The 15,667-nt window shown below is 41.6% G+C and overlaps 1 protein-coding gene across 6 annotated transcripts in view; it reads left to right on the top strand.

Moving 5' to 3' along the window:
• The first annotated feature begins 3,493 nt into the window (after positions 1-3,493).
• GOLGA5 (golgin A5) overlaps positions 3,494-15,667 on the top strand; it is a 46,319-nt gene continuing 34,145 nt past the window's right edge. For 4 of the 6 annotated variants that reach the window (XM_045396892.2, XM_005562056.4, XM_045396894.3 and 1 more), the window contains exons 1-2: positions 3,494-3,645; positions 6,217-6,790. In XM_045396892.2, the coding sequence (XP_045252827.1) occupies positions 6,247-6,790 (544 nt within the window). In that variant the 5' untranslated portion in view covers positions 3,494-3,645; positions 6,217-6,246. The remainder of the gene's footprint in view (positions 3,646-6,216; positions 6,791-15,667) is intronic. The other 2 variants (XM_045396893.2, XM_073998130.1) reach the window with 1 other exon arrangement.

Genomic DNA, 15,667 nt, shown 5'->3' on the forward strand with positions numbered 1-15,667 from the left:
GGTTTTCGCCAAAGTCAAGATGGCTTAGAATTTAGTCAATGATTGATCAGATGTGGTAATTAGACACCTCAAACCAGTGAGACTTCTACCCTTTCTTGATGGAGCTGTGTCATCTAAATAGGTTGAAGAACATTCAAAACTCAGGCAATTTACAAGACTGCTCTGGCTTTTGTTTTGCTGAGTTTTCTTGTGTCTCCTCTGCAAGGCTTCCCTGGCTTTTGTTTTCCTGTGTCTCCTCTGCCACTGTGCAAGGCTTCATGTTGCGCCAGGGTCGAGTAGATGACTGGGGCTTTTGCCAGACTCTCCTGAACTGACACAGCCTTCCAGACCATAAGCGCATTGCCGAAGCCCACCATGCCTATCTGATTCCCTGGCTCTCACTGCTGAACTTCCAGCAGGCTTTCTAATCAGTTGTTTGCTCAACCAGTCTTGCAGCCCAGGTAATTGTGATGTTGGCATTCCCAATCAACCTTTCTCCTTGGCCATGGGGTTTTTCTGGCACCACTCCAAGTCAGCCCCCTCTGGCAGCAAAGCTGCTGGTTTTCACATCTACTCAGCCCTGATAGAACTATTCCCATGGAACTGGAGGAGAGGGATTGGGAATTTCCCCATGGTAACGTGTCACAGACTCTCTGTTGTTACCCAAGGTTTAATAGTTTTTTCTTGAATAAATGCTTTTTAATTTATGTTATGCCAGTGGTGGATTTCCAGGAATTTGAAATGGTTGTTTTTCACAATTGTGTCCAATTTCATCGTTTTTGGGGAAGATAATTTGCTGAATTCCTTACTCTGCCATTCTAGAAGTCACAATAAAGCCCCATTTGTTTAAAACTTCATCCTTAAGCTCTACTCAAAGTTCCTCTCCCTGATCTCTGGAGCAGACTAGCCTGGTTGCACTACAGCACTAGAGGCTTCCTTCTTCCCCTTTCTTTTCTAGGCGTTAGTTCTGCTGGTGGCATTAGGGTAGTGAGGAGGCGGGAAGAAAAGGGCAAATTTTCTGACCCATTGGGCAAGGTTGTAGCCTCTCTCTGTTGTGCTGTTTCTCTGGCTAATCCACCCTGGCCCCAACAATGTATGCATGGCAGGCATCTATATGCTGACCTCTTAGGGGGTATATGTGGGAATTCTTGAAACACTCTTTTTTGGGGCCTGCCCATTGCCATTTTTTGGAATATCTGAATTAAGTCTAAAATCCGCATTCAATAATTCAAATACTCAGGACCCACTATGTGCACAGGATCAGGCTAATTTGGCCCTAATGACAAGCCTACAACATAGTCCCTAGTCTTCATCTTTAACTTGAGGAAAGTAAGGCTCAAACAGGTTAAGGGCTGAGCACAGTGGCTCATGCCTGTAATCTCAGCACTTTGAGTGGCTGATCAGGCAGATTACTTGAGGTCAGGAGTTTGAGACTAGCCTGGCCAACATGGTGAAACCCTGTCTCTACTAAAAATACAAAAAATTAGCCGGGCATGGTGGCACACGCCTCTAGTCCCAGCTACTCAAGGGGCTGAGGCAGGAGAAACACTTGAACCCGGAAGGTGGAGGTTGCAGTGAGCCGAGATCGTGCCACTGCACTCCAGGATGGGCGATAGAGCAAGGCTCCATTTCAAAAAACCAACCAACCAAACAAAAAAATCCCCCCAAAAAACGGGTTAAGTAATTTGTCTAAGATTATCAGTCCTAATAAGGAGTCCACATTATTCCAAAGCCTGTGCCCTTGGACTCAAAGTTTTGTCTCCAAATTAAATATTGGGAGTAATTACAGCTCCTGCTTTTCTTCCTCTCAGGTCAGGTTTAGTCCAATACAGTGGAAGATTGGTTCTTCCTCAACTTTTTTCATTCTCATCCCTTTGACAATTAAAACATTGTTTCTAGAGTCACACTGACCCAAGTTTGAATCCCAGTTGTTCTACCTTTGCTTCTATGTGACCATGGGCAAGTAACTAAACCTCATTGAATCTCAGTGTCTTCATCTGTAAAATAGGATAATATATTAATAGTAGTCTGATTTTATTAGGTAGGCCTGTGTAAGAAACAATCCTAAATCTCAGTGGCTTATAACAGCAAAAGTTGGTATTTCACTCATGTGAAATCTCAGATGTGAGCTGCTTCACATCCCCTTTTTCTTCTAGGACCAAGGCTGAAAGAGCAGCCCTTCTGACACAGACTATTCTCATGAAAGGAAACATTTCTCTGGTTGAAATACGTAATAACTCTTAATGCTTCTGCTCAGAAAGACCTCCTGCTCCTATTTCACTGGCCAAAAGAAGATCATACGATCAAGCCTGACATCAGTGAGGATGGAAAGAATGCTCCTTCTACAGGACGCGCTGCAGTTACATGGCAACAGGCGATGATGTATAATCCTTAACTGGAAAAGCAACTTAATAGTTAGGAACAACATTACCACCTGCCAGAGAATAATAGTACCTTCCTTATGAATGTGAGATTAAAATGAGATGAGGCACATGCAATGCTTAACACAGTATTCTACGCTTAATAAAAAGTTTGATAAATGTTAGATGCCATTATTATGACTATTACCTCCTGGTGCTGAAAAATTTTCTCTTCACTGTACTGGGCTAAACCTCACCTGAGAGGAAGAAAAGCAGCAGCTGTAATTACTTCCAATATTTAATTTGGAGACAATAAAACTTTGAGTTTACAGGGCACAGGCTTTGGAGTAATGTGTACTCCTTATTAGGACAGATGATCTTAGACAAATTACTTAAACTGTTTGAGCCTTACTTTCCTCAACTCAAAGATGTGAGACTTGGAACTGTATTGTAGGCTTGTCATTAGGGCCAAATTAGCCCAATCCTGTACACATAGTGGGTGCTGAGTCTTTGAACTATTGAATGTGGATTTTAGACTTATTTCAGATAGTCAATGAATTGCATGCATAACATAACCACAGTACTACCTTTTCTATCCTTTGGGTCTCAGCTCAAATATCATCTCCTCAGAGAGACCTTCCCTGACCACCTGATTTAAAGTACCTCCCGTGCTTCCAGTCACTTTTCCCCGTTTTCTTGTCGTTACAGCTCTGGTAACGCCCTGAAATTGTCTTGTCCATTCACTGTCATGTAGTATCTGTCTCTGCCACTAGAAAGTAAACGCCATGCAATCCGGATCATGGTTTCTTATTTCCACCTTCTGCCGTGGGCCTCTGGCATTTCTCTTCTGTAAAACTTTCGGGAGATGGTGAGTAAAGGGAGAACTCACGTGACCCGCAACAAGGCCTAGCCCTTTGTGGGTGTGGCCTTTCACGTTGCGCCGGCCGCGTGCGGGCCGTCCACCGCGGGAGGACAGCTACGTCACACGCACGCAGGCCCTGCGCCGCGCCTCGTCTCGCCACGGGCGGAAAGGGGCGTGGCCATGCGTAAGGACCCCGTAGCCACCGGCGCCACCGCCTGAATCGCCTGCAGGTGGCTGTTCTCGGCTCCCTGCCGTGCAGGCATCTCGAAAGCCACTCTGTTTTGGGGTCCTCGCGCCCCTTCCACGTCTCCCGGAAGCGGTAGCACGGCCCCGGCAGGTCCGGGAGAAGGTTTAGTCTGCTCGGGCCCCCTCCGGGCCAGCTGCCGAGGGGGCGCGGCCCAGGACGGCGACTAGGCCGTGGTGCAACCTCTCCGGAGTCCTCAGGTGAGGCGGAGGCGAGGGCCCACTGGACGAGACGGGAGTGTTAACGGTCCTAGGAGCGGGGGCGCAGTCCTTTCAGCGGAGACCCTGGTCTCTCCGTCTTCTTTCGGGTGGCGCTCGTCTTCGCTGTGTTAGGGGCGGAGGAGGGTAGCTGGAGAGACCCCATGGGCTTCAGCCGACGTTGTTTACTGCCCTCTGTATTCTTTCTTCCTGACCTTTGCCTGACCTGGCAGTTCTTCCCGCACGGAACGAGATGGGTGGGGAGCGGAGTGGGGGGTCTCTGCTCGCTTACCTGAGATCCACAGACTGAAGACCCCAGGGCACTGCCGACTGGGCCTACACGACTGACCTGCAGCCTCCCTCCCTCTGTGCTGACGCCTGTCCTTCGAAGCAGGCCCTGCCACCGCCCTCTGCGGATCCATCCCCATCCCACGCACTCTCTCTGCCCTTGGGCAGTGCCTGGGGAATTGACGGGTGCCTCTGAAGTCCTTTGTGTCTTTGAGATGTTTGTCAATGGAGCAAGTGCCCAGGGCCCATCTAAGTATTTAATTGGGTAATCAACATTAATTGCAACATTAGTAGCAATTTAATGGTATGTTTTAAAGCCCAATTAATTTTAAAATGAGAGGCAAGATAGAAAGAATTGAGTGTGTTTTGATTTTTTTATTACTTTTTTTGTAGAGACAGGGTCTTGCCACGTTGCCCAGGCTGGTCTCAAACTCTTGGCCTCAAGTGGTCCTCCCCGCTTGGCGTCCCAATGTGTTGGGATTACAGGGTGAGCCACAGTGCCTGGCCTGTATGGTGTTCTGTATGTTACAGAGCATTTCGTCTCCATTTTCATTTGGTTTTTTTATAAACTCCGAAAGACATAGGCATGTAATAGTCACATGTGTAAAAAACAGGTTTAAAGGATGAGTTTCTTCTGGAGGTTTTTTAGGTTTTGAGCTATATGGTATAGGGAGGCAAAGATTAAAAGGTGGGTTTGGCACTAGGGTGACTTCGACTTGAGTATCTGAGCTGCTATCTAAACTCTGGGATCTTTCTCAACCCTTTCCACATTTGCTTTTAAAAAAGGATATTGCTGTTTACCTCATAATGTGACTGTGAAAGTTACATATGATGAAAGATACATGTGTACTTGTGTACAGCATCTGTCATGAAAAAATTCCACTCAGCAGTATTTATGAGTGCCTACTGTGTGCTAGACTCTGAGAATTCATTGGTGAGCAAAACAGACATAATCTGTATCCAACCACTGCCCCCCTTTCCCCAAGAACAAGAGACATGTTTAAAAAAAAAAACGTAATTATAACACATGAAGGGCTGTGGGGCAAAAGAATAGGATATGTACAGATAGTGATTGACCTAACTTAGATGGAAAGGAGAACTCTGAAGCAGATGACATTTGAGTAAACACCAAGAGCAAGAAAGTTAACCATGAAAGAGTTCTTTGCAAAAGGAACAACGTGCACATTCTAGAAATGGTTGTGGACTTTATTATAGAACCCTTCTATATCTGTATCTTCATCATTACTTTGATGTATGTTGTCACACAGTAAGTACTCAAATATATGTATGGAATGAGTGGTTATGCAGTTTTGGTTTTTATTCTGAACTTAATGTGCACGTGGTAGGTATTGAGTATTTGGATTATTGAGCATGTACTTTAGACAAATTATATGCACACCTAAATTATATGTAATAGTGCCACAGTTTAACATTAAGATGGCTTTTGTATTTAATGGAAAAGTTTTTTCAAGTTTTAGCACTTTAAAACAAACTTCAGTGAATTTTATTTTTATTTGGTTGTACTGGAATTTTGCCATAGTGGTTAGTTGCTAATTTGCTGCTGTAGCAAAGTACCACAGACTGATTGGCTGGGCCAACAGAAATTTATTTTCTCTCGGTTCTGAAGGCTTGAAGTCCAAAATGAAGGTATTGGCAGAGTTGGTTTCTTCTGAGGCCTGCTTCTTTTGCTTGCAGATGTCTGTCTTCTCCCTGTGTCCTTTCCGTATGTCTGTCTGTGTTGAAATTTCCTCCACTTAGAAGGACATGCCAGTTATATTTGATTAGGGCCCACCCTAATGACTCATTTTAATTATCCCTTTAGAGACCCTATCTCCAAAAACAGTCACATTCTGAGGTCTGGGGGTTAGGACTCAAATAAAGGAATTTGGAGGGATGCAGTTCAGCCCATAACAGATGCTTTTGCTATATTAAGATTTGCCCTTCATTGAAATAGTAATAATAAACACAGTAGTGGTAGTTGTAATAAGGATAATAGCAGCCACTAAAATGAGTGCTTATTATGTGCCAAGCATTTTGCAAAGTGTCTTTTATATATTATTTCATCATAACACCATCCTATAAGGTAAGTACACTTCCCCCCCCCCCCCCCCCGTTTTCTACATAAGATTTCTCAGCCTCGTTTAAGTAGTTTGCTCAAGGTTACCTAGCTAGTAAAAGGTAGGGTTAGGATTTCAACCCAGGACTACCTGACTCCAGCGTCTGGTGTTAACCATTTTTCATACTCTGCCATTATGCCACGATGATCATTTTATGTCCTTTTTACAGGTTTGCCAATAGGATTATCCTGCTGCCATCATGTCTTGGTTTGTTGATCTTGCTGGAAAGGCAGAAGATCTTTTAAACCGGGTTGATCAAGGGGCTGCAACAGCTCTCAGTAGGAAAGACAATACCAGCAACATATATAGCAAAAATACTGACTATACTGAGTTTCACCAGCAAAATACAGATTTGACATATCAGACTGGACCTAAAGCTACGTATATTTCATCAGCAGCTGATAACATTCGAAATCAGAAAGCCACCATCTTAGCTGGCACTGCAAATGTGAAAGTAGGATCTCGGACACCAGTAGAGGCCTCTCATCCTGTTGAAAATGCATCTGTTCCTAGGCCTTCATCCCAATTTGTGAGAAGAAAAAAGTCAGAACCTGATGATGAGCTGCTGTTTGATTTTCTTAATAGTTCACAGAAGGAGCCTACCGGGAGGGTGGAAATCAAAAAGGAAAAAGGCAAGACACCTGTCTTTCAGAGTTCTCAGACATCAAGTGTCAGTTCTGTGAACCCCAGTATAACCACCATCAAAACCACTGAAGAAAATTCTTTTGGGAGCCAAACCCACGGTAGTTAATCAGTCCTCTGTTTCTTTTAGAGTTAACCAAATTGAATGTGTCATCATATGATCCAATGGTGTTTCTCATTCACTGTTATGGGATCTGTTTCCACTGGTGTAAGGGCAGACTCTCCGCAAATGTGTGGTGTAAACAAGGGAGACATCATTGACTACTATTAGTCAATAGACAGTTGTAGCAGGGACTTAATGTTGTCTGGAAGGCAACTTTACCCACTCAGCATCTAACAAAGTATTTCATATTTGATTCCCTAAGACATTTTAAGATTAAAAAAGAACATTTTGAAATCTGAAAGAAAGCATGTCACTTTGGATCGGGCACTATCCCAGTTGATATCTTTTTGTTACTAGGATTGTAAAAATGACAGGAGACTGTACTTCACGTATTTTCTGGGTTGTGTTTTTTGTGTGTTTTTCCCCCCACATCCTCCACAAATAAAACTGAGAGACTGAACTTTGATCCAGGTTGAAGAGTTGAAGGCATTGACCTGGTAGTGAAGCAAGAGCTTAGAATTCTTGTTTTCAGTTGTTTAATTCCCTGTGAGATTACCTCTACAAGCACCCCTTCTTTCCTGTGAAATGAGATTAACACTGTAAATGTGGCTAATTCAGGTACCTAAGTGTTTTAAAATATCAATAGGCCAGACGTGGTGGCTCACGCTTGCAATCCCAGCACTTTGGGAGGCCGAGGCGGGTGGATCACGAGGTCAGGAGATCGAGACCATCCTGGCTAACACAGCGAAACCCCATCTCTACTAAAAATACAAAAAATTAGCCGAGCGTGGTGGCGGGCGCCTGTAATCCCAGCTACTCAGGAGGCTGAGGCAGGAGAATGGCTTGAACCCGGGAGGCGGAGCTTGCAGTGAGCCGAGATCGTACCATTGCACTCCAGCGTCGGCCACGGAGCAAGACTCCGTCTCAAAAAAATAAATAAATAAATAAAATAGCAATAGGCTGGTCGTGGTGGCTCAAGCCTGTAATCCCAGCACTTTGGAACGCTGAGGTGGGCAGATCACTCGCACCCAGGAATTCGATACCAGCCAGAACAACATAGCAAAACCCTGTCCTGGTTAATGCAAAAATTAACCAGGCACAGTGGCACATGCCTATAGTCTCAGCTACTTGGGAGGCTGAGACGGGAGAATTGCTTGAGCCCAGGAGGTCGAGGTTGCAGTGAGCTGAGATTGCACCACAACACTCCAGCCTGGGTAACAGAATGAGACCCTGTCTCCAAAGATAAAAAAAGAAAAAAGGCAAGAAACTTGATAGTAGGTTCTTGCAGGGATAGTAGGTTCTTGCAGGGATTCTTTTGTTGTTTTGAGACGGTCTTGCTCTATCGCCCAGGCTTAAGTGCCGTGGTGCTATCACAGCTTGCGGTACTCTTGACCTCCCAGGCTCAAGCGATCCTCCTGCCTCAGCCTCCCGAGTAGCTGGAACTATAGGTGCATACCACTGTGCCCAGCTGAGTTTTAAAAATTATTTTTAATAGAGACAGTGTCTCACTGTGTTGCTCTGGCTGGTCTTGAGCTCAAATGATCCTCCTGCTTTGGCCTCCCACAGCATTGGGATTATGGGCATGAGCTACCATGGCCTGGCCGTAGGGATTTTTTTTTTTTTTTTTTTTTTTTTTTGAGACAGTCTCACTCTGTTGCCCAGGCTGGAGTACAGTGGCCGGATCTTGGCTCACTGCAAGCTCCAGCTCCTGGGTTCACACCATTCTCCTGCCTCAGTCTTCTGAGTAGCTGGGACTACAGGTGCCCGCCACCACATCTGGCTAATTTTTCCTTGTATTTTTAGTAGAGACAGGGCTTCACTGTGTTAGCCAGGATGCTCTTGGTCTCCTGATCTTGTGATCCGCCTGCCTCGGCCTCCCGAAATGCTGGGATTGTAGGCGTGAGCCACTGTGCCTGGCCTTTTTTTTTTGCTTAAACTTGAGACAGGGTCTTATTGTCACCCAGGCTAGAGTACCCTGGCACAGTTTTAGCTCACTGCAACCTCCACCTCCTGAGTTCGAGCGATTTTCCCACCTCAGCCTCCCAAGTAGCTGGGACTATAGGTGTGCACCACCACCCTTGGCTAATTTTTGTATTTTTTGGTAGAGATGGGGTTTCATCATGTTGACCAGGCTGGTCTTGAACTCTGGACCTCAAGCAATCTGCCCACCTTGGCCTCCCAAAGTGCTGAGATTACAGGCGTGAGCCACCACACCCAGCCAGGGATTCTTTATAGAGTTGATTATTGATGGGAGTTTGTCATGTTCTTAGATGTTACAGCTTCTTTCATTGTCTTGGCTGTTAGTGAATAAAATCTTGTATTTTCAAGACAAAAACTTGTATAGAGGAAGAGGTTTTGGGTTGTCAAAATAGGATCATGCAGTAGCAGTTGATTAATATGTTCACACATTCCGAAATTTATTCTCAGCTATCTTTCAATTAATTATACAAAGAACCTACTAGGTGCAAGTATATGGAAGTGTCCAGTGGGTGAGCTAGACATGTAAGCAGATAATTTACATGTGGTCTAGTAAATGTAGCAATTGAAGTATGGTCAGAGTGTTGTGGAAGTATGAAGGAGGAAGCAACTAATTGCCTAAGGTATTCAGAAAGGATTCACAGAGGGTCTGTATTTTTAGCTGGGCCTTAAAGAATGAAGAGGAGTTTGCCAGGTAAAAAAAGAAGTTAGAGACAGCATTCCATGCAGAGAGAACAGACTCTTTAAGGGGCTGGTAGAGTAGAAAATGTAAGAAAGTTGGAAACACTGAGTGTGAGTTGCAGGTTGATGAAAATGTAGCTAGCAAACAAAGTTGGGACCTGTTTGTGAAGGCCCTTGTGTCATACTGTTTATGCAATTAAACCCATTACTCTTGTAGATCATTGTTGAAGATTGATCCCTGAACAACTGGCTTCAGAATCACTTGTGTGTTGTTAATTTAAAAATGAATTATTGAGTGCCTTCCCAGGATTCCTGAATCGTATTTTCTGGGGATGGAGCCAGGGCATCTGATTTTTTTGTTGTTGTTCTGTAGGTGGTTCTTAGCCAATAAAAATTGAAAGTGACTGCCACAGCCAGTGTGATGCTAGTAGAGATCTTTAAGTCAAGAGTTGACATGGCTTATTTTTGTACTTTTAAAGAAAACAACTTGCATTTAATTATAAAGAATGGACCTAAAGGGAACCTCGTTGTCAGGGAAATGAATTAGAACTGGTTGTAATACACAGGAGTTATAAAAATTGTTTCTCTTGGGTAGGACCTCTCAACTTTGAGACTTGGCATTTTGGGCCAAATTAATTCAATTGTGTGGGGAGCCCTCCTGTTCTTTGTAGGATGTTTAGCAGCATCTCTGGCCTCTTAACCCATTAGATGGTGGTAGCAACCCCAATTGTGACAACCAACAATGTCTCCATAAATTGCCAAATGTTCCTTGCAGGGCAGAATCATCCCAGTTGAGAACCAGTGTCCTGAGATGCCTAGAAATGTGTGGAAATGGGATTGCTGAGCTGTAGGTTTAACAATGTTCAGCTACACTAGTAATGTCAAAGTGGCTTTCTCCGGAGGTGGTGCCAATTTATACTCTAACCAGCTGTGCTTAAGAACTTCTTTTGCTCCACATTCTCACCAACGTTTTTTATTTTCGATTTAACTTTTACTTTTTGCTGATCAGATTTGTTGTTGATATTCTTTATTTCCTTCATTACTAGTGTGGTTGAAGATCTTTTCAGATACTTGACTATTCAAGTTTCATTTTCTGGAAGTGTCTACTCAAATATTTTTTAATCAATTTTTTTCTGTTAGATTATTTGTCTTTTTCCTTCTTGATGCATGGACATTCTTGATATATTCTAAATTCTAAATTCTTTTCCTCCTCCAGTTTTACCTTGGTTTTTCCCCTCCCCTCTCTGTGGTATCTCAGTGAGCAGAAGTTCCTAATGTAGATGCTTGTGGCTTGTGTTTTTTGTGTCTTGGAAAATCTTTCCTTACACTGAGATCATAAAGATATTTTTCTGTATTGTCTTCTATAGTGTGCGATAGGCATTCAATTCCATCTTTTTTTTTTTTTTTTGCCATAGGGAAATCAGCTATTCTAGCATCATTTATTGGACTGAGTCTCTTGTCCCTACCAATTTGCAATACCACCTGTCTTATATATCACGTATTCATTAGTATGTTTCTGGCCACTTAATTCTGTTTTATTGGTTTATTTGTGTATCCTTGTGCCAGTGCCACCCTGTTTTAATTAATGTAGTTTTAAGTGTCTTGATAACTGATAGGGTAGCTTCTTCCAGCTTGTGGGCTTTCGTCAGAAATATTTTGGCTATTCTTGAACTTTTCCACTCCCATATGCATTTTAGGATTTGCTTATCAAGTTTCACAAAAACTCTGTTGGTGTTTTTATTGGGAATTCATTGCTTCTATATAGATAGTTTGGTGAGAATCAGCACGTTTGCTATATTGAGTTTTCTTATCCACTAATCGGGTATAATTTCAACATATTTTGTGCTGTCTTTCATTAAAATTTTTTTGTTTTCTCCATAAAGATCTTACATACTTTGTGTTAGTATTATTCCTAAGTAGTTTATATTTTTTGAAATGATATGTGGTATTCCATAAAATTTTTTGTTTTGTTATTGCTGGTGTGTTTTTTGTCGTTTTTTATATGTACATACATAGCAATCTAGATAGCTCTTAATCTTCATGTTTTTCTGAACATAAATTTAGATTTTCAACAACACAGTTGTCTGTGTATAATGAATTTGTTTCTTCTTAGCCCTTTTGTCTCTTAAAAAATCCTTTTCTTCATTGGCTAGGACTCAACAACCAGTTTTGTATCTTGTTCTTTGTCTTAGAGAGAATACTTTGTTTCACTAAGTATGATTTTACATTAGGTTTTTCATAGATATTTTTTATTAGGTTAGAGAAGTTTCCATAAATATCTAGTTTGAGTTTTTACCATGTTGAATTTTAGCAATGTTTTTTCCTCTACCCCTGGAGATAATAATATAGTTTTTCTTCTTTAATATTAATATAGTATACAAATCAATTGATTTTTTGAATTGATTTTTATTTATTTATTTTTAATAGAGATGGGATCTTGCTGTGTTACCCAGGCTGGAATGTAGCAGCTATTCACATGTATGGTCATAGTGCACTGCAGCCCCCAAACTCCTGGGCTCAAGTAATCCTCCCACTTCAGCCTCCCAACTCACTGGGATACAGATGCACACCACTGCACCTAGCGCCACCTCCAACTGATACTTTCAGATATAAAACCAAACTTAACTTTCAGTTTGCTAATATTCCCTTTAGGATTTTTGCATTTATTTAGTTAATTTACTTTTTATTTATCATTATTATTTTGAGACAAGATCTCACTCTGTCGCCCAGGTTGGAGTGCAGTGGTAGGATCTCAGCTCACTGCAGCCTCAATCTCCCAGGCTCAAGCAATCCTCCTGCCTCAGCCTCAATAGTAACTGGGACTACAGTCACACACCACCATGCCTGGGTAATTTGTTCATTTTTTGTAGAGGCAAGGTCTCACTATATTGCCAGGCTGGTCTGGAACTTCTGAGCTCAAGGGATCGTCCTGTGTTGGCCTCCCAAAGTGCTAGGATTACAGGCATGAGCCACCACACCTAACCTTTTGCATTTATTTTATAAGTGAAATCGACCTGCGATATTGTTAGGTTTTAGTATTACAGTTATATTAGCCTTATCAAATGAATTGGAAAGTGTTCCTTCTTTTTCTGTTGTGTTAATTAGTTGGTGTAAGACTAAGATTATTTATTTCCTGAGTGTTTGCTACAACTCTGTGCTAAAACCATCAGGACCTTGGGTATTCTTAGTGAAAGGTTTTAACTGTTGATTCAGTCGGCTTTTCATTTGTTAACTCTGTTTTTGGTAAGTTACATTTTTTTCCCAATAATTTGTCAATGTCATATACGTTTTGAGGGGTTATACTTATTTAATTTGAGGAAAACAGTGAAGGGGTCACAGCTGAAACTTGCAGCGCAACCAGACATTTAGTTATTCTACCAACCCTGCAAAAACCAATGCTTGATCACGCATACTGTGTGAAGAATATCAGTCTCTGCCATATATTGAATCCTTACCCTGTTTCTGGCTCTGTGCTAAATGCCTGCTTTTTAAAACAGCTTTAATGGAGTATAATTCACATGCAATAAACTGCACAATAAGTATTGTGTAATTGATAGATTTCAGTATCATGTACATTTTAAAATTTGATGGCCTAATGTTGTTTATATCTGTCCCAGAGGACACTTTTGGTTATGCTGATCCTCTCTAGTATGTTTATTTCCTCTTTTGCTAATTTTTGCTTTCTTTGGGTTTATTCTGCTATTTTTATAGCTGCTTAAGCTGGATATACAACTCATTAGTTTTATTCCTTCCTGCCTTTCATCTTTACTGTAACCAAGGCTATAAATTTCCTTCAGAATACTGCCTTAGATATCATCCCACGTTTGAATATATACTTAATTTATTTTTTGAATTTTATTATTTTATTTTTTATATTATTTACAAATTTTTTGTAGAGACGAGTTCTCACTGTATTGCCCGGGCTGGTCTCCAACTCCTGGACTCAGGCAACCCTTTCTCCTTGGCCTCCCAAAGTGCTGGGATTACAGGCGTGAGCCACCACGCCTGGCCTACTTCATTTCTTTTTAAAATCTTTATTTTAGAAATTTCAAACATACCAAAATAGAAAGTGATGACCTCCTATTATCCAACTACAATAATCACTCATGGCCATTCATGTTTCATTTATACCCTCCCGTGGGAAACATCGCTTTCTTCACCTGCACCCTCCACACAATTAATTTGAAGCAAATCACAGATCTTATATCATTTTTTCTATAAACATTTCATTTTCTTGCTCTAAAAATACTTTAAAAGCAAATGTTCACATCATTATCACCTTAAAAATGTAATAATTTATTTCTTTTTTTTTGGAGACAGAGTCTCGCCTTTCGCCCAGGCTGGAGTGCAGTGACACAATCTCGGCTCACTGCAACCTCCACCTCCCAGGTTCAAGCGATTCTCCTGCCTCAGCCTCCCAAGTAGCTGAGATTACAGGCACCTGCCACCATGCCCAGCTAACTTTTTGTATTTTTAGTAGAAACAGGGTTTCACTATGTTGGCCAGGCTGGTCTCAAACTCCTGACCTTGTGATCCACCCACCTTGGCTTCCCAAAGTGCTGGGATTACAGGCATGAGCCACCGTGCCTAGCCAACACTCCCGTTTTTAAGTCATGCCTTAGGTACCCATTTCCTACCCCACGTGATTATTAGCTTTTTGTGGTTATTTTTTCTTTGAGGTAAAATGTTCATATATTAAGATGCACACAAATCTTAGCTATATGACGAATGGCAATACCTGTGTAACCCACACCTTTACTGTGATATAGATTTCCTTTGCCCCAGAAAGTTCCTCATGTTCCTTTCCAGTTAATCTCCCCACCCCATCCCTGAAAGCACCCTGTGCTCTGACTTTTCTCTCCTTAGTTTTGCTTGTTCTAAAACTTCATGTGAATTGAATCATATAGTATAGATACTTTCTGATCTAGCTTCTTTTACTGAACTATTAGTGAGATTCATCCATGTTACCGTTCTTTTTTTATTCTGTTTTATTGTTATGTAGTATTCTATTCTATGGTTGTCCCACAGATTATCTCTTCTCTTTTATGGACATTGGATTTGTTTCCAGTTTTGGATTATTGTGAATAAAACTGCTATAAACATTTTTGTACTTGCTTTTTTGTGGGCAAATGTTTTCATTTGTCTTGTATAAATACCTAGGAGTGGAATTGCTGGGTGAAACAGTAGCTGCATGTTTTATTTCATAAGAAATTGTAAAACCTTTTTCCACAATGATTGTACCATTTTATAGTCCCACCAGCAGTGACAGGTCTAGTTGCTCTGCAGTGTCACCAACATTTGGTGTTTTTAATTTTAGCCATTCTAGGGGATGTCTGTTGGTTCTCATTATAATTTTAATTTGCATTTCCTTGATGACTAAAGATGTTTAGAACTTTTTCATTTGATTATTGATATTTGTTTATATAACCTTATACAGTATTGTCTTTTACCCATATATTGATTGTTTTAGTCAGTTTTATTATTTAGATACATAGTTCATTTTCATCACATAATTTTTAGAGTAACTTAAAAGTATACTTGCATTATATTTAGTAAGAAAAACAAGATTAATCTGAATTCATGAGTCTCCATCTCTTTGGGTAAGACATTTTAGATTCCAGTTTGATTTAAAAAAAAAATTTGCAGTGACCTGTTATTACTCTTCTTGCCTTGAAACCTGCAGCTGCTATATTGTGCCTTCCCAATTTTTCAGTGTTTGAGACTTCTGTTTTTTTTTCCGAAAACATTTGGAGACAAAAGGAAATCCAAACCCATTTTACCTGAACCCAACCACTCAAATGATCTCTGATGTTCTCCCCAGAACGGTGTTGTACTCTATGTTGCCGTTCATTCAGTGTATCCAGACTTGAGGATCCTTAGAGGTCCATATGACCCATTTATGAGAATGAAATTTCATCAGATGGAAGACTATTGAAAATTTGTTTACTTTTTTTTTTTTTTTTTTGAGATGGAGTCTCGCTCTGTCGCCCAGGCTGGAGTGCAGTGGTGTAATCTTGGCCCACTGCAACACTTCCGGCCTCCCAGGCTCAAGTGATTCTCCTGCCTCAGCCTCCTGAGTAGCTGTCACTACAGGTGCACACCACCATGCCTGGCTAATTTTTGTGTTTTTGGTAGAGATGGGGTTTCACCGTGTTGGCCAGGCTGGTCTCAAACTCCTAACCTCAGGTGATCTGCCTGCCTCGGCCTCCCAAAGTGC

This window comes from Macaca fascicularis, chromosome 7, assembly GCF_037993035.2.
Source record: "Macaca fascicularis isolate 582-1 chromosome 7, T2T-MFA8v1.1".
Classification (NCBI taxonomy): Eukaryota; Metazoa; Chordata; class Mammalia; order Primates; family Cercopithecidae; genus Macaca; species Macaca fascicularis.